The sequence below is a fragment of the Phaethon lepturus genome, unplaced genomic scaffold (assembly GCF_000687285.1).
Source record: "Phaethon lepturus isolate BGI_N335 unplaced genomic scaffold, ASM68728v1 scaffold5617, whole genome shotgun sequence".
NCBI lineage: Eukaryota > Metazoa > Chordata > Aves > Phaethontiformes > Phaethontidae > Phaethon > Phaethon lepturus.
In genome coordinates, this window is record NW_010551024.1 from 405 (window position 1) to 27366 (window position 26962).

General features: G+C 41.1%; 1 protein-coding gene across 1 annotated transcript in view; it reads left to right on the top strand.

Annotated features, from left to right (window-relative positions):
* Positions 1-26962, top strand: part of VWC2 (von Willebrand factor C domain containing 2) — a 59818-nt gene that overhangs the window by 283 nt on the left and 32573 nt on the right. The window contains exons 2-3 of the mRNA XM_010290714.1: positions 6-480; positions 7169-7298. Coding sequence (XP_010289016.1) covers positions 6-480; positions 7169-7298 — 605 coding nt within the window. The remainder of the gene's footprint in view (positions 1-5; positions 481-7168; positions 7299-26962) is intronic.

Below are 26962 nucleotides of genomic sequence, written 5' to 3' on the forward strand. Positions count from 1 at the left end.
AGCAGGGACTGGAAGAGCAAAGGAAACAGGAACTACTCGAACAAGGAGTCTTGGGCTAAGCAGAAGCAGGCTTGGAACAGCCAAGGGACGAGCAGTAAATCTGGGAGCATTCAAGCGCAAGAGCAAATGGACGCCGCTCCCCAGGAACCTCAGGTGGCTGAAGATGCGTCTCTCCCAGAAGCTGTTGCGAGTGTCACGCCTGAGCCTCCGGAGGAGTATGCCTACCCCGACTACCGTGGGAAGGGCTGCGTGGACGAGAGTGGCTTCGTCTATGCCATCGGAGAGAAGTTTGCGCCGGGCCCCTCCGCCTGCCCCTGCCTCTGCACCGAGGAGGGCCCGCTGTGCATACAGCCCGAGTGCCCCAGGCTCCACCCTCGGTGCGTCCATGTGGACACCACACAGTGCTGCCCGCAGTGCAAGGAGAGGAAGAACTACTGCGAGTTTCGAGGGAAAACCTACCAGACCCTAGAGGAGTTCATGGTAAGAGCTGAAGCCAAAAGTAATTTTGTGGGTCCTGCTCTCGTATAAAGTGGCATCATGTTCTTCGAGTGCTTTCTCAGAGGGTGTCCAGGGTCTCCCCCTCCCCTTTTCATTTCTATGTTAACACGACTTCTGCAGTGCTGTAAAATATATCCCTTAAACATGACCTTTCTTGCTCTATGATACTGTAACATTTTTAAATGAGGGGGCTGATCTTTACTCATTCCTTTGGTATTTACAGTAAAAAATGCTACTTGAAAGGGTGCTGCTCGGTGGTGATGTGGATTTGATGAAAATTTTCAGCAATACATTTGTTTCCTTGTTTAACTGTTAACAGTGAAACTTCTACCTTGCAGGGATCGAACAGGGTTTTGTGGGCTGTCTTCTATTCCAGGCAATCAGCCTGTGATGATACTTTTTTCATAACAGTAATTTCTCTTTTCCTTTTTAACCATTTCAGTTGTGCTGCCAAGGTTGCCTAACAGCTGCTTTCTGAGAATCACTATGGGCCTTCTTTTTAATGAGAGCATGGTTCGCAATCTGGATTACAGTGATACCTAAACAAAGGATTGGAAAATATTTATGTTTGGGGAAATCCTTTTAGACTAGGGCCTTTTTAGCATTATTGTCATTATCATTGAAAATAAAACTTACTACAGCGCACTGAAAAGTTTTGGAGTTGGGGCCAATTTCCTGGTTGCTTACCTTGCCTTTTCCCCTTTAGTATTTTATTGTGGCTGAGATCTGTGAGCAGGCTCTAAGAATTTGCTTGCAAATGACTGTTAGGTACAGTGCTGGTCCAAAACCCATTTCTGAACACACCAGAGATTTCTGAGCTGAATATGCTGAGGGGAGCACAAAGTCGAGTTCGGGGCTCTGGAAGCTTGAGCCCCTCTCAGGATGGAGAAAAAGAAAATGCATTTGTGAAGGCTGTAAATAAGTCACCACCTCTGCTCTCTGTGGTATTTGCATGTTCTTGGAAACTGAACTTTCATTCATAATGTCTTTCCATGTTCTTCAATTTACTGCAAAATAAATAAATAAAGGGGCAGGATTACTCTCTCCAAAATAAATCACAGTGTTTCCCCTTGCTCTCTTTAGGCAGTAATGTGTAGAGCACTGGTGGATTTCAAAGCACGGCAGAAGGCATTGTATCATCCTCCCTTTTTCCATGTCACCCTCAAGGACTGCATTCAGCTTTGGGGTGGCATTTTTCTACTTTGAGGAGGAGAATACTTCTAGCAGCAGCTAGTTGGTGTGATCTTTTTGGAGATGGATTGTGAGAGCCTTCCTTTTCCAGTGAAGTTAATTCTGAGGGGTGGCCAAATCAGTGATGCTTCTGCACATGTTCTCTGTAGGTCAAAGTTTAAAGGCTTCTTCCCACTCTTCATTCACTCTTCTGAGGACTTGCATTTCTTTGTCTTTTTATATAGCGGTGTCGTATTCGTGGCTGTAAAGCAAGCCTAAACACAATAGTTAAACGTGTAGTGAGAGAATAAAACCTTAGGGCTCCCTGTTACATTTGAACATGGCTGGCAGCCTTGGTAGAAAGGCAGTGCTGAACGGTGACATTTACAGAAATGTTCTGAAAAGACTTTGGCTTTCAGATTTCTTTTTAACCCTATTCAGCCTTCGGCTCCTGCGTTGATACCTTCCTGTAATGAAACATCATTTCCCTTACCGCTTTGTGTTAGCCAGCTTTGGAAGCACAAGTGAGAAGGGACGCCTGCTCGGGATGCACAACGAAAGTTACAGACACAGTTAGGCAGTGGAACTGCAGCCTGTTTATTTTGATGTGTGAGGACCTTGTTTTTTAGCTGAGCTGCAACATTGGTTCTAATATTGTGAGCACAAAACTGTAAATGCCACTGTTTGCCCGTGCCACTGCAATCAGTGGAGATGTCTAGCGAGGTAAGGTACGGACGTAGTCAGGTTGCTGCTGCTCAGTGAAAGCAATTGCAAATGCAGGTAATTGCATGTGGTTTCAAAGGTCATTTTACAAGTTTAAAGTTGATGATCTTAGAGAGGTTACTAATATGCTGTCTCTTGATTAAAGTCAGGGAAGGAGCTATAAATGGATAGCGATGAGATTTTTCTCTATGCCTGCACCTACTATTTGTAGCAAAGAGTACCAGACATCCCTGAAAGAAGAAAAAGGTGACCTCCTAACTTTTAAGTGATGTTATCTGCGAAAACTTCTATGTATAGATGTGTCAATATGCATGCAAGTTTGGGAGTTTGCTTATATAAAAGTTGTATATGACTTGGCATGGCAAAAAATTGCCCTGACCGGAGCCAGTGCTAACTCAGAAGCTGAGTGTGCCAAGGAATGGGAGATTTGATGCATTTCTTCTTTGATTCCAGTCCTTCCTGCAGGCTTTGTTTATGTGTGTGTATGCATGCATTTTTCTATTTTCAAAAGGGACATGGATGTCGACACAAAACACGACACAAGTGTGGGGGAAGGATGAGGTCTCATAAAGCTGTTTCTGTCAGCACCACTCTACTCCCCTGTGGGTGTCATGAGGCAGAATGACAGAGGGATCACAGCATCCATACCAGTGGAACTGGGAGCAAAAGCCTCAGTTGGCGAAATACAATGAGGATAAAATTCTGTACTGGAGCTGGAGATTGCTGAGCATGTGCTCCACTAGATGTTTTTCAATCTTACAATAAGATTTGAAAACGCAGGCTGACTTACAAGATCATAGCCTTACAAGGACCATAAATTATCTTCTGAAGTGTAATGTTGGGGAAAGACCTACATTTTTTAAAGTTGTTGCTTCGTGTGTCTTTTTTAGAATTTCTCTGCTACCAAAAATTGTATTTATTTGTGAATAAGTTACTTGGAAATCAAGAAGTCAGCAAACCCAAATGGATTTTGAAACATCTGTGGTATTTTGAATGCACAGAGAAGTAAAAACAAGGCTGGTATGTTTATTCTTGTCAGCCTAACCCCATTCATGTTCTCCTGAGTTGTGTAAGTGGCAAGGAAATACTAATAAAAATTCCAGCACAATAGCAAATAAGTTTGGGATTTTGCTTGAAATTTTTTTTTTCTAACTTAGATATTTTCAAGGCTCAAGGAACCAAATGTAGTTTGTTGGGTTTTTTTAAATCAGATTTTTTGCTGGTTTGTTTTTGTTTTGTTTTGTTTTTTAATTAAAGTTTGGCATGTGGAAAGGGGAAGGAGAAAGCTCAAATTACTTTGGAACCAGAACTTCAATGAGTGCAAATGATTTGTCACTTCTTAATTATGACAACTTACACTAAGTTGCTGGGTAAACGTACTACCCTTACTAAGCTACAGTTTTCTTCATGCCCCACTGGTGGGAAATCCACCTGTTTACACAATGGTGTGTTTGCTTTTTTACAATATCTGCAACTCCGTTTATTCATCTGCTCATAAACTTCCCTTTAAACAATTCTAAAGAAGGGGTTTTTTTGCCATCTGTCCTCGGGTTTCTACAGGTTTTACAGCTGCCTGATGAATATTTAAGACTTCTGGGCCTCTTGTTGTCTTCCCACAGGTCTTTGCATAGGCAGAACTACTGCTGCTCTAGAGTTAATAGCTTTGTCTGTAGACCACAGAGGAGTGGTATCATCAGTCTTCACAGAGATTGATGGGTGGTATTGTTTCCAGTCCAGCCTGGTTATGTCAGATGTGCTGCTGGGCTGGTCGTTTCCCAGATGAGCAAGTGGGATGCTTGTTGCATTGGCTGCCGCTAGGAACTGCGCTGCAGGGAATGTGCTTACGTTATGAGGGTAGAAGAGAGGAAATGAAGGACCAAATGTGTCTTTTCATTCTGATTTATATAGCTGTTGTTACATATACACACTGTCCTATTGTCTCTCTCTCTAGTGATGATTATGTCTCCAAGTATTAAACTGCCATTAGGATGCGGAAAGAAGTGAGGTTTTTCTATGGTTGCTGCTATAACCTGATGATATATAAAAAGCAATGCACTACTGTTTAGTCCAAAGATGGACAGATAAAGGTTGACATTAATACCATTCTAGCAGCCACTGTGGTTGACTTACATGCCTGAAAAGAGCTTTGTAGAAACAACCGTATGGAGACCTTCCCTAACTCTGCTACCGTTACTTATATTGGTGGGTTATACAGGTGACAGTACTTATTAAAGGTGTACTATATATATTCCCCTGAAATCCCATGATCTATTACACAGGAAGGGTATTCATGACTGCAGTAGTGCCTTAACAATGTACTCCATTCATGAAAAGATGTAGTCTTCAAGTGTATGTGCTGTATAGGACAGAAGTGCATTATTCTGAATCATCATTATTAGATAAAGACTAGAACAATTTTGTTTCTCATTCAATAGTGCTTTCAGTGCTTCATTAAATGGCTTCTTGTGCTAAGAATTTTAGGCTTCTGTCAAATTTGGAATTCTAATAAACAACCTACTTAGAATATGTTTAAATTTCACAGATGAGAGATTTTGGGAATAACATCTGTGTGCTGTCATGTTTCCTGATTACCATCACATATTCTAGTTTTTACATCACTTCTAATACTGAATGGCGTGGCTTCTAAGCAGTGTCCTGTGAGTGGGAATATCTGTTGTTGTAGTTACTGATCTTGAGCTGTGATGACTGGCAAATTTGCGTCTTTTTCAGGTGATGGCAAAAAATGGTAAAACTGATTGAAAGCTTTAAATTTGCCTTGTTGAGCCTGATCCTTGGAATTGAGTTATGGTAGCTTTGATCAAGCAGGATTCCTTAAAAATAATTAAAAAAAAAAGTCCTCCTTAAAAATCATGTTTTCATAATTTAGTAAGTATTGTTTCTGGATATAACTCCAGAGAGAAGGACTCTTACTATTGACTTGCAGATAGTTAGGAGCTCAGGTTTGCTGATGCTCAAAATTTCACATGCAGTTCAAGTGATTACCTGGGATACCTGAGGCTCTTGACACTGAAGACTGCATCAGAAACCTCCTCATCCGCTGACACTCCAGCTCTTCAAGTGAATGTGGCAGTTTATAAATGATTACAGGACAAAGTTCTTCTCCCAAAGCCTGCAATAAAAATCTGTGGTACTGGGCTGTCAGCCTCCTTGTAGCATAAATGTATGGTGTGATGTTATCGTTGGTAGAGTGTAAAGCAAAGAGAAAACTGGAAGTCAGCAGCTAGCAAAGGAAGCCTGAAATAAATAATAGTAATAAAAGCAGAAAGCACCACAGCAAGAGATTCTGTTTAGGCTTTTTAAGCAGAGGGGACAGCATGGAAGATATGTGAGTGCATAAGCAAATAGCAGCCCTGGCAGGTGGGAAGAGAAGTGGCAAAGCATGGATGAGCATTTAGTTGGAGATGATGCTGTGCAAGCATCAGCATGTTTGAACTTTGGAAGTGAGAAGGATGTGAAAGAGGCAAGCGAGCAGAGAATGGATTTGATGAAAAAGTGTGATGGGCTGCCTAAGAAAGAGGGAGAAGAAACAGATGATCTGCAAGTTAGACATCTGGATGATTCTTCACAGAGAGTAACTTTTTTTTCCTTTTGGATTTGAGGTTACTCTGATTTTATTGGAGAAATGCAATGAGCAGTTGTTTGCATCAGCTAGAATCTGGAATTAAAAAGGGTCCATAAAAAACCCACCTCATCTGTAAGTAAACCAAGAATCTGCACAGATTATAGATTTAGAGGATCAGTAATAATAACATTCAGCTGCATTTTCATCCTGCGCTCTGAGCATGGATGCCAGTGTGGTTTTTGGAATACGGCAATGAGAGTTACAGTATGTCATCTATTGCTCTTTAGCACCCCGGCTTCCCTCTACCTCCCGCTCCTTGTGTGGTATAAGGATGTGCAGCGCATGCTCAGGGACACTGAAAAGGACAGCTGGAATTGTACATGTGGCAAATGCAGACATTTGAAAGTTCATTTTTTCCTAAGTAGAGCCTTGATGCTGTTTTGTTTGGAATTAATTTCATTGAAGTAGGTCATTTAAGTAATTGTCTCATTCTGTAGAGTTATTTAAAACCAGTAACATTTCAGTAGGTAAAAAGGATGACCTGTATTTTGTTTTACCCCTTTCTTTGAATTGCAGTTTCTTTTCAGAAAGTTACAAGTATTGGAAGAATCATCCAAATACAATTAACCTATGGGAAATACCTGAATTCAAAGCACATTTTTTTCCTGACTTCTATTTGAAAATTATAATTTTCAATAAAATGCAACTTCCTGCTACCAAAAAGCTTTAAAAACTGGAAAAATTGCAGGAAGGATTTCCATTAAAAGAAGTTTCATATTCCACCTAGCAAAATTTTTCTTCTTTAAATACAGTGATTTTTGCTAAATTACCTTTAAATCTCTAATAGGCTTAAACCAGGTTTCATCTAAATTATGAACTTAATTTGCTGGAAGTTCATTAGAAACATGGTAGGGAAGTTTTTGCTTTATTTGTGGTAAAAGTGTAAAGTGTTCTTGTTCCCGAGATCCCTTTGACTTTCCCATTTGGTGCACAGGTTCAGAGCAGAACCTGTGTTTTTTTATCCTGTGGTTTTGCAGAGTCCCGCTCTCTGCACTATTCAGATGACAAAAAGCATTTGTTTTAAAGTGGGGAGAAAAAAAAGGTGAAGAACAAAGCAGATGGGAAGGTAGGCACTGCACACTTCAGGAGGGTATTAAGCACAAGAGTTAAACGGTGGCTGGATTTGTGTTTCAGGTGTCTCCGTGTGAGAAGTGCCGCTGTGAAGCCAACGGTGAAGTGCTCTGCACCGTCTCAGCTTGTCCCCAGACTGAGTGCGTGGATCCGGTGTATGAGCCCGATCAGTGCTGTCCTATCTGCAAAAATGGTAAGTGAAGGCTGCAAAACTAGAAGAGGGCTTCTGTCAGAGAAATCCATATTCCTTTGTTCTGATTTTGAAAAATAATTCCAATATTTTCCTTTTTCCCCCAAATGGAGATTGAGAGGAGTTTTCTGTGGGTTGTGTCTTCCCAGTGTGAGGGGCCAGATCCTTCCTTGACTGGGATGGACTCAGTTATGACCTACAGGGATTTTTTTTGTTACCCAGGAGATAATTAGAGCGTTAATACCAGATATTCATGTTGCTTCTGAATATAAATTTTGCATGAACTCATTGTGGATATGTTTTATATAGGCACACAAAACAGAACTCAGGCTCTTCATGTTATCCACCTCTCAACATGAGCAGTAAAGTTTTACTTTTGTTCTCTCTTCTTATTTGTTCCCCTTTCAGAGATTCTTCTCTTTTTTTTTTCCCTGAGGCAAATCAAATGTACCTTATTGAGCTCATTTAATTTTCATAACTACATGAATTAAACTCCCAAGTTTAATTGAATATTTTTCGTAACTAAATTAGACAGAAAGTCTCTCTACTCCCAGCAAGGGCTTGCATTAGATCAAAGTCTTGGTCTATTTAGAGGAAAAAATTACATGACACACTAGCTCATCACTTATAAAGAAGAAATGATAATTTATTAATAGAAATGAAAGCTGCAAAATCTCAAACGAAATTATATTTAAAATGAAAAAAGACATTTAAAAATATTCGGATAATTTGCAGCCATATATTACTTCTCTAGAATAGGTGGGTTCCATTACATTAGCTAAAACAAACTGATTAAAATTGTGGAAAAGCTAGGGGAGGAGAGAGTGTACAGCATATGCTTTCCACAAATTCAACAGTAGATGATAAGGGACAGTTAATTGCATTGGAGGAGTTTCATTTGCATGGGTATAAAAGTAATTGCTTCACATCCCTTAATTGGTTGTTACAACCCTGAAGGCATTTGTTCTCAGCTGTACAGCTTAAGGGCACTCTGCTTTTGGAGATGAGGAAAGGCGTTTTTTGAGGCATTTAGGGACAGTTCCCGAGAAAGGAACTGAGTTTGGAGCTAGCCAAACTAGCTTGGTGGTGTGATAGCTAGCCGGTCCAGAGGATCCTTTCTCACTTGTTTGATGGCAGAAAGAGTGGTCAAACATTGGAAGAGGCTGCCCAGGGAAGTGGTAGAGTCACCATCACTGGAGGTGTTCAGAAACGTGTAGATGTGGCACTTGGGGACATGGTTTAGTAGGCATGATGGTGTTGGGTTGACTGTTGGACTTGATGATCTTAGAGGTCTTTTCGAACCTTAATGATTCTGTGTTTCTATGATAAGAGCCTTCCTCACGTGCTCACAGGCTTTTTGTGTGCACCACACTCTGCTGCAGTTCTCCAGGTTGGAGTGACTCTTGGCAGGCAAAAGGTCTGTTTTCAGTATCAGGGATGGAGTTAAAAGCATAACGTGTTAAGTCTATGTAGTCTTTCCCACTGAATTTCTCCAGCAGTGTTAAGGCTGTTTGGAGCTAGGTTGACTTTCCATCAGTGCACGTTCTCCCACTACCACCAACATAATGCCCTGCAGTGGCCATCTCCCAGTGGTGGCTTGCCTTCGGATTAAGTTAGTATGGCACTGTGGGGGTTGGCTTGGCTGTTAGCATAGTTTCCCAGAAATGGGGCCTTTTTAAAAAATCGTGCATAGAACGTGCCTTGGTTGTGAGGAGGCTGCCTTCTCTCAGAGCACTAAAGCTGAATTACCTGAGTTCTGCCTGCAAGAAAAAGATGGTCTTGTCCTCAGCATCTGAATCCCCAATATTACTTGCATATTCCTTGAGCATAACCATAAGCTGACATCCCTGACCCAGTTTCAGACCAAGGTGTCCAGAGCTGCCTGTTTCCAGTGAGCTGTACTGTCACTTCTCTGCACGTCAGAGAACCAAGAATGACTTTCCTTGTTAGCTTTTAGATGAGAAAAAAAGCCATTAACAATAACAACAAAACCAAGATAGTTCAGAGGAGCTCAACTTTTCTGGTTCAGCAGCTTCGGTATAGTATCACAAAGACATTTCTGAGGAATCCTCTCCATCTGGGGAGTGCATTTAAATAAAATACCAGGCTGTTTGTTTTTAGAGCTTATTTTAAAGCATGGGACACATGCAGCTTGCAAGGAACTTCACTGAATTGTTGAATATTTTTAATTAGATTGGAGCAAAAACCTACTGAGCAGGAAAACCTAGCCTGCCTCATCCCCTCATGTTCAAGCCCACTGGAACAAATGCACTGTGAATGTGAGTTGGGGAAACAATCATCGCATTGTGCTTCGGGGTTGATCATTGAAGCGGTGACATCACTGACATTGTGTTAGTGACCCAAAAGAGCTTGGGTGATGTACAGGGAGCTCAGCCGCATAACCTGAAAGGGAAAGGTGGAGCTGTGGAAAGCATACAAGTGAGATGATTGCTCTCATGACCTGCATCCTGTCCTTGGTAGAGCAAGAAGGGGTGGGAGGTGAAGTTTGGGTTCTCTGCATTTACTAACATTAGTGTGTTAAAAATGCCCACAATCCACTCTGATTTCTCTCCCTTTCCTGGCACTTCATAACCTGTAACACTTTCCCAACTTGCCTGGCCTGCAGATTGCTGGCAGTGAACCAACAGAGTGAGAGCTAAGCAGCTACATCTGTCACTGGCAAGACCACATGCAAATGCCCGATTCAGAATTATGGAGGAGATCTAGTGAGAGCCTGCCATCATTAGAAATGAATGAATTCAGTCTCTTGGCAGGTGTGAGATGCTGTGCATTATCCCTTGGGGGAAGGAGGGGGTGTAGTTGACTTCCCCAACCTGATTCGACAAAAGTCCTGCATCCAGCTCTGGAGCCCTCAGCACAGGAAAGACATGGACCTGTTGGAGCAGGTCCAGGGGAGGGCCACAAAAATAATCAGATGGCTAGACCACCCTTTCTATGAGGACAGGCTGAGAGAGCTAGGGTTCTTCAGCTTGGAGAAGAGAAGGCTCTGGGGAGACCTTACTGCAGCCTTCCAGTACTGAAGGGGGACTTGTAAGAGAGATGGGGACAGACTTTTTAGCAGAGCCTGTAGTGATAGGACAAGGGGTAATGGCTTTAAGCTAAAAGAGGGTTGACATGTGGAGCTTCATACTTTCAGTAACCAACAGCAGCAACAGCAAGAAAAAACATCCAGAAAGTTAAATCTGACTTCAGAGAGTTGCATTAAGTAACAGGTGCCCAATTCATATCTCCATCCTGCTTTATAGTATTAGCAATGTCATTAATTCTGTGGAAGCCGTCCCTGCTCATGCGATATCAATAAGCTCAGAATCGGATACAGACGTTTCTACAGTTAGTATGGAGTGAAGGGTAAAAATAATAAGCATACAATTTCCATCAGGAAGAGGCTGGGCACTTGTCACTGATGCATTTGGGGCAGTGGGAGGGGATGGGGGTTAATACTGAAAGTGAATTATCTTGATAGATTAAATTACCTTGGTTGTCTGTTCCACTTCTATTTCCAATATTAGAGCCCTAATAGGCATACACAGCTGAGTGCCGCGTTGCCTGAAGCATGGAGCCGTGGAGCAGTCAATGGAGTTAAGGGAGCCCCTGCTCCTGCTGGTGTCTTTGCAGGAGGATGAGGTTAAACCTGCAGTCCACATGGAGCCTGGAGGGGGAGGCATAGTTGCTAGACCAAAAAAACATTTTGTTCTAAGGTCCCCAGGAGATTTTTGTTTCATTATATGGCTGAAAGATTGACCCAGATAAGATGAAGCTGATCCTGGTGCCTTCCTAGCATTTATCTATCTGTGCGTCAGTGTTGTTTCCCTGTCTGCAGCAGGGAGAGCTGAGCTGCTCCCGTTGGTGAAGGCTCCTAGCTGCGCAGTCGAAAATACAAGTGCTGATGCCGAGGGGGTCATGTGTGTTCTCAGGGCTGTTAACATCCGCAGGAGATGTCTTGTCTCTTCTCATTGGCTATGCAATAGGGAGACTTAACTCTGGATGCAGTCATCTCAGGTGCCTTAGGTGGAATGAGTCAGGACCTCATTTCATATTTGGGTTCATAGTTACGGTTGAAATATTATATGCATGATGTGGTTGCAATGGTTGCTGCTGGTACGGTGCAGGTCTAACAACATGTGTCCAGAGAGGGTAAATGGTCATCGTCTTGTATACCTGTACTGTGAGGTTAACTCACTGAAACTTGCTTTAGTACCTTTATGTATAATTATAATGTTTAGGCATGAGGTGACTTGTGAGTGCCTCTGAATGGCAAGTGGGGACCTCCATCTGGGCAAAGGAGCTGTCAAGGGGGGCAAAAGCCTGATAAAGGCTGGCAGAGCTGCCCATCCCCTTTTGCAACTGTTTGTACGATGGGACTTTGTCTCACCGCAGGACTCAGATCTGTTAAAAGTGGTGCTGATCGAGGCAGTACTGTAGTCTCTGTGAGCTGTTGACCCTCTGAAAGCCAGGTGGAGGGAAGGGTGTGTCTGGCTGAGGGACCTGTCTGGGCATAACAAGGCGAAGGGTAAAGGGAACTGCACCTTGTCAGCTGTCGCATGAGCTGGCTGTTTGCTCTTCCCTGCAGCCCCAGCTTTGCTCAAGCACCATGGAGAATCTGACCTGTAAAATTTAATGCCCTTCTGCAGTGTGTTTAAATAAAATATGATATGCCCTCGATTGTATGTGCCTCAATATCAGCAACGAAGAAAGTATCATAATGCTGTCTAGATAGAGGTCAAGGCAGGAGTATTGCAAACATCAGGAATTTAGTTGCTGTGAAATTTAAATAAACAGTGCCTTTGATTGTACTCTCTTCCTCTTTCTATTTTCATTTTAAATACCCTTTTCAGTCATGCTTTGGCAGCTAATTTATATTTAGGAAGGAAGGCCCAGAAGTTTTAAAGCCTGACAGTGGTTCTTCAGTCTACATTAAGGAAGGGATCAAACCAGGCGACCATGGTGGTCACTTCTAGATGTAAAACATAGGAAGCATAAAATGATTCTAAAGTCTAGTTTATAAGATTGAAACAGTATTTCATTTATTAAAAAAAGAATTTACATTAAAAAGGATAACCTAATGAACAAGAAATTGTTTCAAACTAATCCCAGTTCTATTCATACTGTATGTGCCAATGTGATTTGTTCCCTTCTGATGTGTTTAGTTCAGGCATTTGGATGCCTGTATGTGCAGGGTAGTATTTGTTCCATGTTTCTGTGTGCATAAGTCGCTTAGCAAAAACTTCTGCATAAAATTCTCACTTTAATAGGCTGTATTTCACAAAATGATTTATAATATGGGACTGTTAACCAGGAAATATTAATGTTTCAGGAGGAAAAAACACCATTAAAGTTGCATGAACAGCTGTATGTCATTAAAACTGCCTAGTGAATGTGCAGGTAGGTTGAAAAACTGTAGCAGATAGTTTGGCAGCTATTTATTGAAAACAAGGACATATCAGCCTTGCTTCTTTTTGGCTGCACAAGGCATTTAAAGTGGCTTCCAAATCTGGTAGGTGAAGTCTGTAAACTAGTTGCAGTAGTTTTTGTTGCTGTTTTCTGCTGTTGATGAAGTTGAGAGGAAGTTCAGTCTGTGTCGTCTTAATTCAAGGAATTCCTTTAACCCCATTTCATCTCTCTGCTCACGTCTCTCGTTTTCTGTCTCTACTTTGGGAAAGTTGGTGGCTACACAAGCTACGTGTGCTTCCTGTGAAGAAATCACAGAATTTTCTTCTTGTGCCATTTTTTCTACTTGGAAAAACACAGGACTTGTTTAAATGTGCATGGATTACCACTGCAAACTGGGCCGAGCAAAAACTTGTGCCAAAACCACATAGGCCTTGTCATTTCCAACTCATGTGCACATGCATGCATGCACACGCATACGGGATCCAGTGTTGACTTGTTTTTTTATGTTGGCCTGGCCAAGTAGTTGTAGGTGTTGTTATTTCCTCTAAGAGTATTTATTTAGAATACAAGTTATGTTGACTTCCAGGGCATATGATTTTTTTTCCTAATGATAGAAAGCTGTCAGAGGATGAGAATGATCTGTATGAAGACATGGCAAAAGATTCTGGCTATCCTGAGCCTAAATCAGTTACCAGGACAACTCTATTTATATAGTGTATATGTATTTATTGCATATACATATTGTATGTATATATATGGGTTTTTTTTTCACCAAGAAGCCAAAATACTTTCAGTTGGGAGTTCTGCTGTCAAAAGGCAGCAGTAAGTGTCCCTGAGTGTATAGCATCCTGTCATTTTGCTCAGACACATGAGGACAATCAGAAGTTATACTAATGTTTAGTATTTATAGTAATAAGCAGGAGGATGTAGAACTGCCTATTAAAATATAAAAGCAGTGTATCCTATAAGCTTTCCAGAACTCACTTCGCAATATTTTCTCATTACAGGCTGCTGCAGTGAGCCTGAGAAGCATTTCTTCAGCAGTTTTTCTCCTCTTACCTGATACTGCAGGCTGAACGCATGTATCACAGCTAAATTCTGCTGTATCAGTCACTTTCATGGCAACTGCTTGCAGGGGGTGTCACTTTACTGTAGGTTGAAGCAAAAGTCGATGATGATGTGCCCCAAACAGTAGTTTAGCAATGATGGTCCCAGGTGAATGTGGGAAACAATCTGCCAGCTCCTGGTGATGGAGTCAGAACTTCAGTGTGTCATGGCTCCTGGGTTCTGAAAAGGTGTTTTGCTCCAGGAGCAAAAGGACAAAAATGTTGTCTATGCTGATAGTAAAAAGAAACACGGAAATCCTTGGATGGGGGGAGAAGACTAACTTTTCTGGAGACTTCTGCATATTTAAAAAAAAAAAAAAAAGAGCAAGAGAGGTCTGATGTACCTTACACGGCTCACCATGGCTCTTTCACATATCTGCCATCCTGTCTAGTCCTGGATGCTGGTTCTGGTTCAGATAGGAGAATGCCTTCGTGCTAACATCCATCGTGATATTGGAGTAAACAGTGTGCTACTGCTTGATTTGTCTTCCCTGACAGCTTCTCTTTTACATAGAGATGCATTTGGGGATTTGCTTGTTTTCTAGTGAAACAACTAACCTGTGCTCCTCAAAATGAAGTCACCAGTCGCTCTGGCTTTTTGTTTGTTTGTTTGTTTTGTTTTTTAAGTTCTTCATCTGAGTTTGTATTGCAATTTTATTTACATGCATATATAGAGATAGGCAAGGTGTTAAACAAACATAAAATCCTGGAGCTCACGTTGTACCCCCTTACTCCGCCACACGCTGCCCCCAGCATTTGTTCTTTGCTGTTAGAAGTTCAGAAAACTAACATTAAGGGAGTAGAAATTTTTCTTACATCCAGTCTTGTTCTTCATACTGTTCATTGGAGACAGTATTCCCAGGGTTAATTTTGTTCTCCCATTTTGCTACTGGATGTCTATTTTAATTTTGTATGTGGCACTAACTGAAATTGTGGCAAAGATTTGGGGGACATGTATGATTCCAAGGTCTGAAATACTTATGTGCATCTTGCTGTATGCTATATCCTTGGAATAATATTCCCTATCAGTAGAACACTGGACTTTTTGATTAAATTACGAGCTTTTAGATTCTGAAACCCTGTCTTGCTCTAGCTTGTATTACCATAGGTTGATGCATTATGCGATGTTAGCTGAGCCACTTGTCACTGACCACATGAGCTCTCAGTTGTATTCTTTGCAGATAATCCTATTTGTAAATAGAAACTATTTACTAGCTAGGTGCTACAGCAATATAGTAATAAGACTACATGGCTGATTGGTATTTTACAGCGTGATTAAAAGAAGCAGTGAAGAAAGACGTATACCTTGTGTGTTTTGCTTTATATTCTTTTGGTTTTTTTCATTGCTATTTCATTATGTTAAATGAGGCATCCAAGAGTTTGCTTGGCTTTGAGGGGAGGTGGAGGCTTATATTAAAGTGTTGCGGTATGTTAGTATATTGGCACGGCATCCCTCTGATGATAAATGGTATATTCAAAATCTCCTTTTCCTTCTAAGTGCAGTGTAATTTTCTCTGCATATTTTTCACAGGAAGTTAAGGTTTAGGCGTTAAGGGAGATGTGAATTGATCCATGTGACTTACTGACTGATGGAAGCAGGGAATTTGCTGATTTCATTAAACTTCATTTCTTTAATATTTTGCTCTTCTATGGTTTGTGCTTTGCAACTGCAGTGGCCTTTCCACACAGTGCAGGATTGCTAATGCAAGGTCTGCCATAATTCCTTGTAACTCCTTATTCTTTGGGACATGTGTTAGGTCTTACATCAGCATGACAGCAATCTCAGACGTTTTTTCCCAGTCCTGTTTGAACTGTATTTGTAAATGAAGTACAGATCTGATGAAGAATAGGAAAACCTGTTTCCTCTCCTGACATGAGTTTGACCAGGGGCTGACTTGTTTGCCTCTGGCTATGTTTGGAAAAGGGTTCTGAAGGAAAACGAGTTATGGGTTCTTAGGGGAGAGGCTAAAAGCCTCAGATATTTTTTATTAATTTTTGTAAAATTGCAGTGCTTGCTTTTCTTGTTCCTTTAAATAGCGTCTTACTGTTTCAAGCTACTGCAACGGGGAACTACCCTACCCGGTGTGCTGTGAGAGTCCTGAATTAAGTCCCTGATGATTACCTTTTCCCAGCAGGTCAAACATCTTTATCAGCTGGAGACTCAAGTGCTTTCCTAATTTAAAACCTTGATCTTTAAGTTGGAAGCAGCTTTTACTTCGTGAACCCTTGGATTGTTTCCATGGGGGTAATTATCCATACAGTTCTGCTTCCTTGAGCATGTTCAGCTGTACTGCAGTGATTAAAAAAAAAAAAAAAAGGAAAAAACCAAAATAGCAGTCTTAAAGTAATTCCTTACCTTCACCAGCATTATGACTGTAACGGTTAGCATTCCAAAGCTGATGGGAAGCCAAAAACTTTGATTGCTGTTTTCAGTTAGGAAAACCCTCTAATGTTTTTGTTTTGTTTTGTTTTGTTTTGTTTGTGGTGTTTGGGGTTTTTTTGCCTACACTGGTGCTACTTAAATTTTCATTAGAGGAGTGACTTCCTACTGGAAAACATCACTTTCTTCTGAATGCTCCATTCTTTTGATGAGTCTTCAGCTCTGTTTGCATGTTTCTGTGCTGGTGGGCCTTGGATGGGGAACGTATTAAAAACTTGCACACATAACTCCAATTTACCTTATGGTCTTGTAGATCATAGAATCATAAAATCATTTAGGTTGGAAAAGATCTTTAAGACCATCAAGTCCAGTTGTTAACCTAGCACTCTGCCAAGTCCACCACTAAACCATGTCCCTAAGCACCACACCTTTCAAATACCTCCAGGAATGGTGACTCAGCCACTTCCCTGGGCAACCTGTTCCAATTCTTGATAACCCTTTCGGTGAAGAAATTTTTCCAGTATCCAATCTAACCTCCACTGGTGCAACTTGGGGCCGTTTCCTCTCATCCTATCGCTTGTTACTTGGGAGAAGAGACTGACAACCACCTCACTACAGCCTCTTTTCAGGTAGCTGTAGGGAGTGATAAGGTATCCCCTGAGCCTCCTTTTCTCCAAGCTAAAAAAGCCCAGTTCCCTCAGCTGCTTCTCATAAGACTTGGTGCTCTAGACCCTTCACCAGCTTCACCGTTCTTCTTTGGACATGCTCTAGCACCTCAGTGTCTGTCTTGTGGTGAGGGGCCCAAAACTGAACACAGTATTCGAAGTATGGCCTCACCGGTGCCTTGTAGTCCTCCTAAGTTGCCTGCCCCTTCTACCAAAGGTCATAAACTTAACTTTTTTCCCTGAGTTCTGGCCAAAGCTCTCTGTTCAGCCAGGACTGTCTTCTTCCTTGCTGGCTTGTTTTTCGGCACATGGGGACGGCCTGCTCCTGCACCTTTTCAGATTTCCCTCTTGAAGAATGTCCAGCCTTCCTGGACTCCTTTTCCCCTCAGGACTGCCTCCCAAGGGACTCTCTCAACCAGTCCCCTAAACAAGCCAGATGAGTGTTTTTGTCCTGCATCAATCTCATATTGCAACACGTTGCTGTTGCATGCGGGTTACTGACCGCCTTTCTCTGAAGTACTTGCAAGTTGCAAATCACACATTGTTTATCACCCACAGAAAAGATAAATATATCTTCACTGCATGCTCACCCAATATGTGATTTAATTTTTGTTCTTTTCCAATGGAATTGATCAGATGGAGCGGTGGCAAGAAGAAAAGAACAAACAATCCATTGTAACAGGACTCAAAATACTATTTGGTGAATAGCATTGAATAAAGATCTATATCCAAGCAATTGCTTTTGGGCCTCTTGTGTTTGAAATACTTGCTCGCAATGTTATCTCCTTTCTCAAAGGTAGTTCCACAAGAGTGTGGTGTTAATTGATTTTCCCAGAAAAAAGTAAAGGTATTACTTCTTATGCTTTAAAATAGTTCCTATTCCCTTCCAATTGTGTGATCTCAAACACTCTCGGACATACTGAGTTCAAAAGGGAAATCACTGGTTAAGCTGGGCAATTTTGAGGGAGATAAGTAGTTAGTGAGTCCTGTTAAAGACAGAAGAGAAAGGAGTAGTGACCGTTAATGATATCTTATGAAGCCAAGATACAAGACAGCACAATGGTAAATGAAATTCAACAAAACCATATGTCAGGTAGTGAAAAAAATTGTTTGGATATTTTGATGGCCTCTTGTTAAGATTTCTGCCAAGTGGTTTTCGTTAAATATCAGTGTGAAATGCTGTATGTAAACATCTGTCAAACTTCATTAAGAAAGGCTTGCTTTATTAGAGGTTTGCTATTACATAAAGGATGATTCCTCCCACCTGATTTGTGTAATATTCCGTGTTTGCTGAGCAAAAAGAGGTTGCAGAAGTACAGAGAAGAGCGGCAAGAAAGCTGAATATTCCCCTGGGAGAATAGATTAGGTCTCTAGTAGTGGTAGCACATGAATTAAAAATCACGTGATAAAGTGTGGTATTGGGAGGGGGATAGTACTGATGAAAATCTTCCCTGTGCTCACAATACAAAGTCAAGGGAGATGCAAGAAAATCAAAAGGCGTTGTACATAATAAGGTCTTTAATGCACCATGTAATTAACCCATGAACACACTGCAGGAGATAGTGCTGATACACAGCTTCCTAGGATTAAAACAAAGATAATATCTTTAATAGAAGGAATAAAGTACCTTAACCTAGCTACGATGAAACTGCTTGGGGTGGCATGCTATAGAGCCTAGTAGGAACCTGCTCCTAAGAGTTCATTTTCACATGAGCAGAAATGTAATGTTATTGTTCCCTACTGTCTACATCTTAGAATTTCCGTTTTAAACTGCCTCTTTAAAGCACTTTATAGAAAAATGGTTAGGCTATCTTGACTTTAGCCCAGCCAAACCCATCCTGGAAGTACATGTAACTTCTTGTTAAGGCAAGAAGACAGACCTAATTAAGAGGTTTTTGAAACAGCAGCAATCCTTTTCCCACACAACCATTGCACAATCATTGTGGTGTGTGCTGGGACACAATAGCACGTTACTCAGTACATGCAGATGATGGAGACATGACCTAATGAGGATGCCTTTTGGCATGGTCTGCTTTCAGCTATTCTATCAAGTTTTATTTAAATAACCTAAAGGTAGGTCACGCATAAATTGCTTGTGTAATTGCTATCCATACTGTCTCAGACTTCTGAGATTCATCAAAGGATTCTCTGTAGTTACAGTTTGTGTGTCTTTAATACAAGCTACTGAAGGGCTAATTGAGAAAAAAAAAGGCTCAGAAGCAAATAAATTATAGCAGTTTATGGAGTTATTTGTTATGTCAATGCAATAGAGAATGTGCCACCCCACAATGGAAAGCTAATTATTTTCCTGCCATGGCAGCTTGCTAACCTGATGTATTGCTAATGAACGGATTAGATGGAGATTTGGCAGCCACTAACATGAGCAAATGATTGTTTTTAAGACCAGTTCATGCTGATGCTGAGGTCCAAGCCAGGTAATGATTACGACAACTTAGAGGCAATTCTGCATCCATTATTTAGTGTATATCTCACTCTGGCTTTTTCCATAGATATTTAAATCTAGTTATACATGTACATCCCTAAGCACTCATACATACAGCTGGAATACATGAGGAAGTCACATTACCTAGTTTGTAGCCTAAACATTAAATCTGCAGGTTGGGTTTTTATTTCAGTGTGTTTAAATAAGGTATGTTTTCCTTCTCCCGTGTTTGTCATGTTTTGCTGTGATTAGGCATGCTGCTAAAACATGGAAGAATCGTCAGGTCTGAGCATTGAGGGAAGTGAGATCCAGGTGTGTTGCCAAAGGCAACATTTGTCAGGTGTATCGTTTATATGCCTTTGGTGCTGAAAAATAACCATTTCCTTGATTTTTCTTGCTGGCAGCTCATTCAGCAGAGAAGTTTTATCCATTGCGCAGTTTTCATTACGAGCAGATGATGTATTTGTCAGTATGAGAGGGCTTCTTAATTTCACATCAGTCGAGTATTTAATCTTCAGTCTTCTTAGTTAAGTTTGTTCTGACAGCTGATTCTTTCCAGTCAAAACGACTGGAGAGTCAAGTCAATTGTCTTGAAATACATGGGTTTGTATTTGTGCCTAGGTATGACTGATTAGGCTTTGCTCTGAGGTCGGTTGTGGTGCACACCCCCTCAGGGCCCTGGTGCTCTCTCCCTGGCTGTGCTGCTGGCTGTGCAGGCACCTGACTACGGCTGTGCACCAGAAGATGCTTCCATGTAAATCCCTGGGGTATCACTAAGTGGGGGAGCAGCGTAGAAATCTTTATGGTCCTTGAAGCAAGTTTTGGGGAGAGCAGAAGTTTTCTGGACTCTAGTTTTGAGAACTGCTGCCAGAGGTAAATATTCAGGATGGGTCGTTGGCAGAAAGTTAATCTCCCCTGTCATGTTAGTGTAAATGAAATACACGGATTACAACAGGTGGACAATGCAGAAGGGAACTTTATAGATTCAGATGACACAAACCCCACCCATATTTACCCCAAGCTGGGATCAGCTCCAAAGGTGGTTCTCACCCTTTGAGGTCCAGCTGACAGATTTCTAGACCCCCGACTAAGCATGTTCTTTATATATGTGTGTATATGTATATGTATATGTAATATGCTCCAGGGGTCATCAGACACCATGCTTAGTGAAAGGACTTCCTACTTTTGAAACTTCCTCTTGAAACGCTTTCCTGCAGTGGGCCGTGGCCATCACCCTCTTACTTCACCTCCCAGACATTGGGGACAAACTTTTTAGCAGGGCCTGTTGCAATAGGGCAAGGGGTAATGGTTTTAAACTACAACAGGGTAGATTTAGACTGGATATAATGAAGAAATTTTTCCCAATGAGGGCGGTGAAACACTGGCCCAGGTTGCCCAGAGAGATGGTAGATGCCCCATCCCTGGAAACATTCCAGGTCAGGTTGGACGGGGCTCTGAGCGACCTGACCAGGCTGAGGATGTCCCTGCCCATTGCAGGGGGGTTGGACTAGATGACCTGTTAAAGGTCCCTTCCAACCCAAACTATTCTATTACTCTATGATTTACATGCAAAGGCAGTAAGGTGGGCTGTGTACTGGAGTGGCAGGTGTAGCTTCCTTACCTCTTTCTTGAGACAAGGTGGTTGGCAACTTGCTATAACATGCTCATCCTTCCATCTGGACTATATTGAAATGGATGCATGGGCGAAATACCAGCTCCTGTGAGTGCACAGAGCATCACACCCTTTTTTTGCAGAGAAAGCTGCAGGAGTACTGTACCAAGAGCTGCAAGGCTACTTTTGCTACAGAGCATTAGAGAAGAAGAGATTGCCTTGGTATTACAGTCCCTGAGATGAAAGATGACATTTTGGTTGGCTGCCTGAAAATGTGGGCAGTTATCACATCATTGGTTGTGCCTAGTTTATCCTGTAATACATTTGTTACAGTTAACGAGACTCAAAATCTTGGTTTTGTATTTCCCTTTTGTTGCCTTTTCCTCTTTTTCATAAGTGAAAACAGAGGTTTAGATTTAATCATGAAATTTCTACAGACTGTAGTACATCACCCATAATTCACCCGTGACTGTAACTAATACGCAGGAGTAGGAGGTCTCTCCTTGGCTGCATGCTCCTTGCGGTGGGGGTAGCTGCGGACTAGAGACGCAAGAGCAAGCTCTCTAACTAGAGTGGCCCAAAGATGCATTTGCAAGTGGGGAGCTCCATAAAAAGGTAAATTCCCACCTATTGTCACTAGAGGTCAGTGTTAAAGTAATTTTAAGGTCAAATCTCTGCTTACCATGAAGTGGATTGTAAATTCAGGCTGTGGGTGGTTGTGGCACAGGTTGGACTTGTATGAAATGAGTAAAATACTGAGCTTAAATGGTTGAGTTGAATAATTTCATACGTTCTTGTAACTCCTCTTGTTTTGATGGAGTGACTGCTGATTTATCTCCAGATCAATGACAAAGTGATGTGATCGATTTGCCTGCTTTATAATTAAAAATCTGTGTTCCTTGTTAAATATGTGGGTTAGTTCATTAGCAGAGTTCCAACTGAATGGCTGTTAAAATAATTTTCAGTCGAGGGGTTGGTAAATGAAGTTAGATACACAGATACCGTTACAATTCTGTTGCGATTCACTGTTTTTTTGCACATCCTCAGTTCATTATATAGGAGGTGGTGTCCAGGTGTGTGAGTCCATCTTGTGTGGAGTCAGAGACTTAGAACTTCCTCACCAAAGCCCTGGCTCTTTCGCATAGGTCTTTTCAATCACCTTTAAATATCCCAGCCAAAGAACTGTATGTAATAGGCAGATCTTGCTACAAGCTGAATTTGAGTATTTAGTTATTTTGATTTTTGGAATATATGCATTTTGTTAAAATAAGGACTAGCTTTGGATGCCAATTTTTTCCTTGTGGGAGTAATATATATAGGTATAAGTCTCAACTAGGAAGGTGGATCCGTTTGTGCAAGAATGCCCACTGTATGGCCAAGTGGAGCTATATGCCTGTGTTGGGGTATGTAATGTGTTTGTAGGCTGTGCTCAAAGAAAGCTTCTGGATAAACTAAATTTCTGGCTGCCTGAGAATGCCAGACCACGGGCTACAGAAAAAGATGCTGACAGTCACTCCGTCTCACTGAGCCCAGCCTAGTCTCCATGGGAGCAATGGGGCTCTTGAGGAGTTAGTGTTATCTTCTGCCTGTGAACTTCCAGGGCTGCTTGTCTTTGGGGTTGTGGTATGTACTTTTTTCATAGCAGACTGCGCTTAGCAATAATTGGCACCGTGTCTAATCCTTTCTAGTTTCGGGCATATTGGCAAGGAAAAGAATTATATGACATGACAATGTCTGGAAAATAGGAGAGTAGCCTTGTGTGAACGTGATTATTCATCAATACGGGTTTGAACATTATGGTGCACATCGAGGAAGGAAGAATAGACCTGATGGGAAAAGGAAGGAAACCTCTCTGATTTCAGGGAGAACACAGTGTCTCATGTGGCCTTTTAAACTCTAAAATAATGAACTTATTTACAAACATAAGATTATTTGATTATAGTTACCTTTATAATACCAGATAAAATAGTGTTATTTAAATGGGTGTCATGCCTTCCATTTATGGAAGGTGAAATGGCATTTGCATTTTGTGCTGTCTCAAAGCCTTGACTTTCTCAAAATTGTTTTAGTGTGACAAACCAACCTCAGTGATCATTAGAAAGAGAATAGCTTAGCATAAATGCATATATATGTGCTTCCACCATTTTCATAAAAAGACAACTGAGTAGTTCCCAGCAGTGAACTCTCAGTGCCATAAAGAAAATTCAAGAAATAGTTAAGAACACCCAAAATCCAATGATTTCAGCCCTCTTGAGATGCACCCACAGGAATACCAAGCTGCTGGATGAGTCAGTAGAGATGCATTTCCAAGGATTGTTTGGGAATTTGATAACATGACACAGATTTATTCAGTCAACCTCCATTTCTGGGGTATTTTTATTAGGAAGGTCAGTGGTCTGTCTGAGCCTAATTATCCCATCTGGTGAGTGCGCTTGAGGCACACAAGTTTCCTGCAGTTCATGTGCACAAAGAAATGATGTGGTTAGCATGTTATTTATTCAGCTGTGACTCCTCAGCTGAAGTGAAAGGTATCTGCTGGCAGCTGCCATGTGGGATTTGGGAGAGGACTTGAGTTTGCATCTCCAGCTTTATGCAGAGAGCTTCCCCTACTGCTCTGCTATTGGGACTCTTGTTTTCATCCTGTTTTTTTTAACTCATTCTTTTAATGATCTCAGAGGACAGTTAAAAGCTGCATGTTGATTCAGAACTTCTTTTCAATTTTTTAGAAGTTTACTTCATTCTTCTGGTACCACTGGAATGTTAGGTGGACTTTTCAGGAAGACCTCCAGGTCTTCAGGCTGCATCATTGTGCAGCTAGCATTGTCTAGTTTAAGTCTTTATACAGACCTCCATGAGCACAGTATGTACTCAGCCCAACCGTAGAATCATAGAATAGTTTGGGTTGGAAGGGACCTTTACAGGTCATCTAGTCCAAGCCCCCTGCAATGAGCAGGACCATCTCCGACACAGTTCAGCCGCACGGTGCCTCTCTAATGCGTAGAAGTAGTGTTGGAGAAGAACGCTGGTGGAGCAAGTACCATGTCCATGGTCACGTAGACACAAGACATGGATGAAAAAGGAACATGTTAACTCTGGGGTTATATATTGGCATACAAAGCGCTAAAACCCTCCATTCTTTCCTAGGATATCCATTCAAAATGCCAGACAAAATTAATATGGATTACAGACAGTCAGTATATTTAAACTTTCACCAAGCTTATATGCAAACCCAAAATCTTCAGAGACATCATTATTAATGAAGCCACTCAGTCATATGCAATAATATAGATATACATTTTAAGACATCCATTTCCATGCTTTGTAATCCTGTTTCAGCTCTGAAAAGGATGTAATATAATTCTTGCTGGAAAATGTTTTAGATAAATCTATGAATTCAGTCAAAGCTATATGTCCTTTATCTGCTGCTAAGCTCTTTCATTAGTGGCTCTGAACAAAAGTGTGCTATGTAAAAGGTGACAGTCAAACTGATAAAAATCCAATTTTCTTTGTTTAACTAGAAACAGGTGTGCAGTCTATGTATTTTGTCTCGGAGCTTTGAGACCGCTGATGGGATTGAGATAGGGCTGTAGCTATCAGGTTTGCAGCTTGAATTCTGTCACTGGCCATTTTCCCACTAATATGAACTATACCTATTAGCGGAGGCACAGAGCAAAGCTGTGCCAAGCTGTGATAAAGATTATATGCACTAGAATGATAAAAGAAAACAAAATATTATTGTATCCCAGGAACATGCTGATATATAGAGGTTTTGAAAAACTGTAATAAGGGAGGGAAAACTCAAAGGAAAAGCTTGCTTTTTTTTTCTTTTCCCCACTTCTGTGTAGAATAATTTCATAAATTAGTAAAACAGAGTGTGCTAGCCCTATTATGTCTGTGTTTGTAATCATGCAGACTTGTAGAAAGAGTAAACCCATTTCTTCTGATGCTGCAGTGAAAATGTGAGTGCTTTTTCTAGAATAATAATTGAAATTTGAAATGCTTCAACAAAAAGCTTATCATTCCTTTGTTTGGAAGATAATTCAGAAAAAGTCTGGGATACTTCGGCTATATGGAACAAAGTAACATTCTTTCATTTCCTGATAAATTTGATTTGGTACACTGGTCCAGTAAGCAATTACAATTGCTTGAAGCAAATATAATTGCAGATATTTCTCCATCATCTAAGCTGATCTTTAATTCTGCCTACATCTTAGTTCAAATAGTGCGTAAGTGATGTAAGGAAAGGAGATGGAAGGTATGGGAATGAGGAAAAAATGAGAGAGAAGAATGGAAGAAGAGGAAGAAAAGGTTGAGAAGGAGTCAAGGAAGATGGGAGAGGGAGAAGCAGACTATGGCACGCTGAAGAAGGTTGTGTACCCGTAATGAGGTAGGCAAGAGGTGCTCTTACTTGCAGTCTGATGTATAAGAATATACCTGGCTGCAGGGTCAAGTCCAAATCTTTGTAAGTAAAGAATTAGGGAGTGTGAGGTATGGAAAGCAGAGCCATGGTGGCTGTATATTCTGTGCAGACCTTGCATTTGCTTGGCTGGCTATAACCCTACCAGGCAGAGAGGAGCAAACTGCATATTGTATGCATCTCTGTCCTCCCTGAATCTGTCTGCACTCCTGCGAGCACCAGATTTATTTCATTGTTTTAATCATCCTCAGCAAAGTCATCCATCAGCATCTTAAAACTTTACTCCTAGGATAGGAGCTAAGCAGCCATTTTATTGATGAGCTTATTGAGATTTTATGTGTGTCTGACCGTGGCTTTCATCACAGCACGGTTCTGTTGCTTTGGCAGGAGAATTTTATCTAAAATGTATGAAACAAAGGGGGGGCTTGGCACAGCTAAATGTTTATTAAAAAAAATAAGGGAAGTTGGTGGTAGAGATCTGTAGTCAGTAGAGGCATTAAGGTATTCAAGAAATAGAACTATTAGCTGAAAATTCATAGAGGATTTTTTGTTCTGTATTTTTAATTAGCTATTGCCTTCAGTCCTAATAGATTTTTCATGACCTTGGAACTAATTGTGAGCAGCAGAGGAAGTTAAAAGAATGTGAGATAGAATGATTTCACTTCTAAGTTGTTTTTCTGGGGTAAACAGACATGATGTTTTTTGTTGTTGGCAAAAGGTTTCAAACCTGAAGGTTGTAAAGGTACCATCTTGTCTTTCACAAGCAGAAAAATCACAGGGAAAGTGTGGCGTTTTTTTAGGAGAGTGGAGGAAGGAGAAGGGGAAACTGTAAGATGCAGCCCTACATGTAAAGTATCCTTGAAGTCCAAAGTCATACTTGAATTCTGTGTGATGCACTTTATGGACTCCCAAACTTTCAGTGTCTATGGCAAGCATCCTGAGCTTGAGAAACTCAGGGAATGGGGACCTAAGGGCATCTCGTCCAGTATGAGTCCATGATATCCCTATGCTCTGTTGCTTGAGGGAAGACCATGATGCGCAGTTCTCTTCGTAACCATCAAAGCTGGTGTTGTCAGGAAAAAAATATTTGAAGTTTGGGGAATTATTTGCTTTTTCTTCCTCTTTCATTTCAAGGAGATGATGACATCTGTTTCAAACGAGAAGTGCTGAAATGAGCATTTCTGATCTGTCTGGTGACACCTATAGTTCATGTGAAGTTTTGGCAGGGATAATGGATTCATTGCTTGGATGAAGTGACTCTTTCTCAGCTGCCTTTGTGTGGTTTCATATTTGCTTGCATAAGTGACTCAAAAAGGATTTGTAGCATAGATTTCTTAACCAGATTAAGCAATTTTATCATGGCTTCTTGGTGTCCCCTTCTTGAATCCATGGGGTCAAAAAAGTCTTTTGCTTAAAAAGAGACTTCCAATTTTGGGGCAGCTTTCACTAGGTTCATGATTGGCTTGTTTGTGTTGGTAATAGCACTAAAGACCCTGAATCTGGGAACTAGGATTAGATTAGGTAGAAAGTATTATCTTAACAATAAAAAGTAAATCCCTGCTTTAACAAGTTTAGAGTCTAAATACGTATTTGTCATAAGGAGTGTGAAAAATTAAGGAGTATGTTATTTTT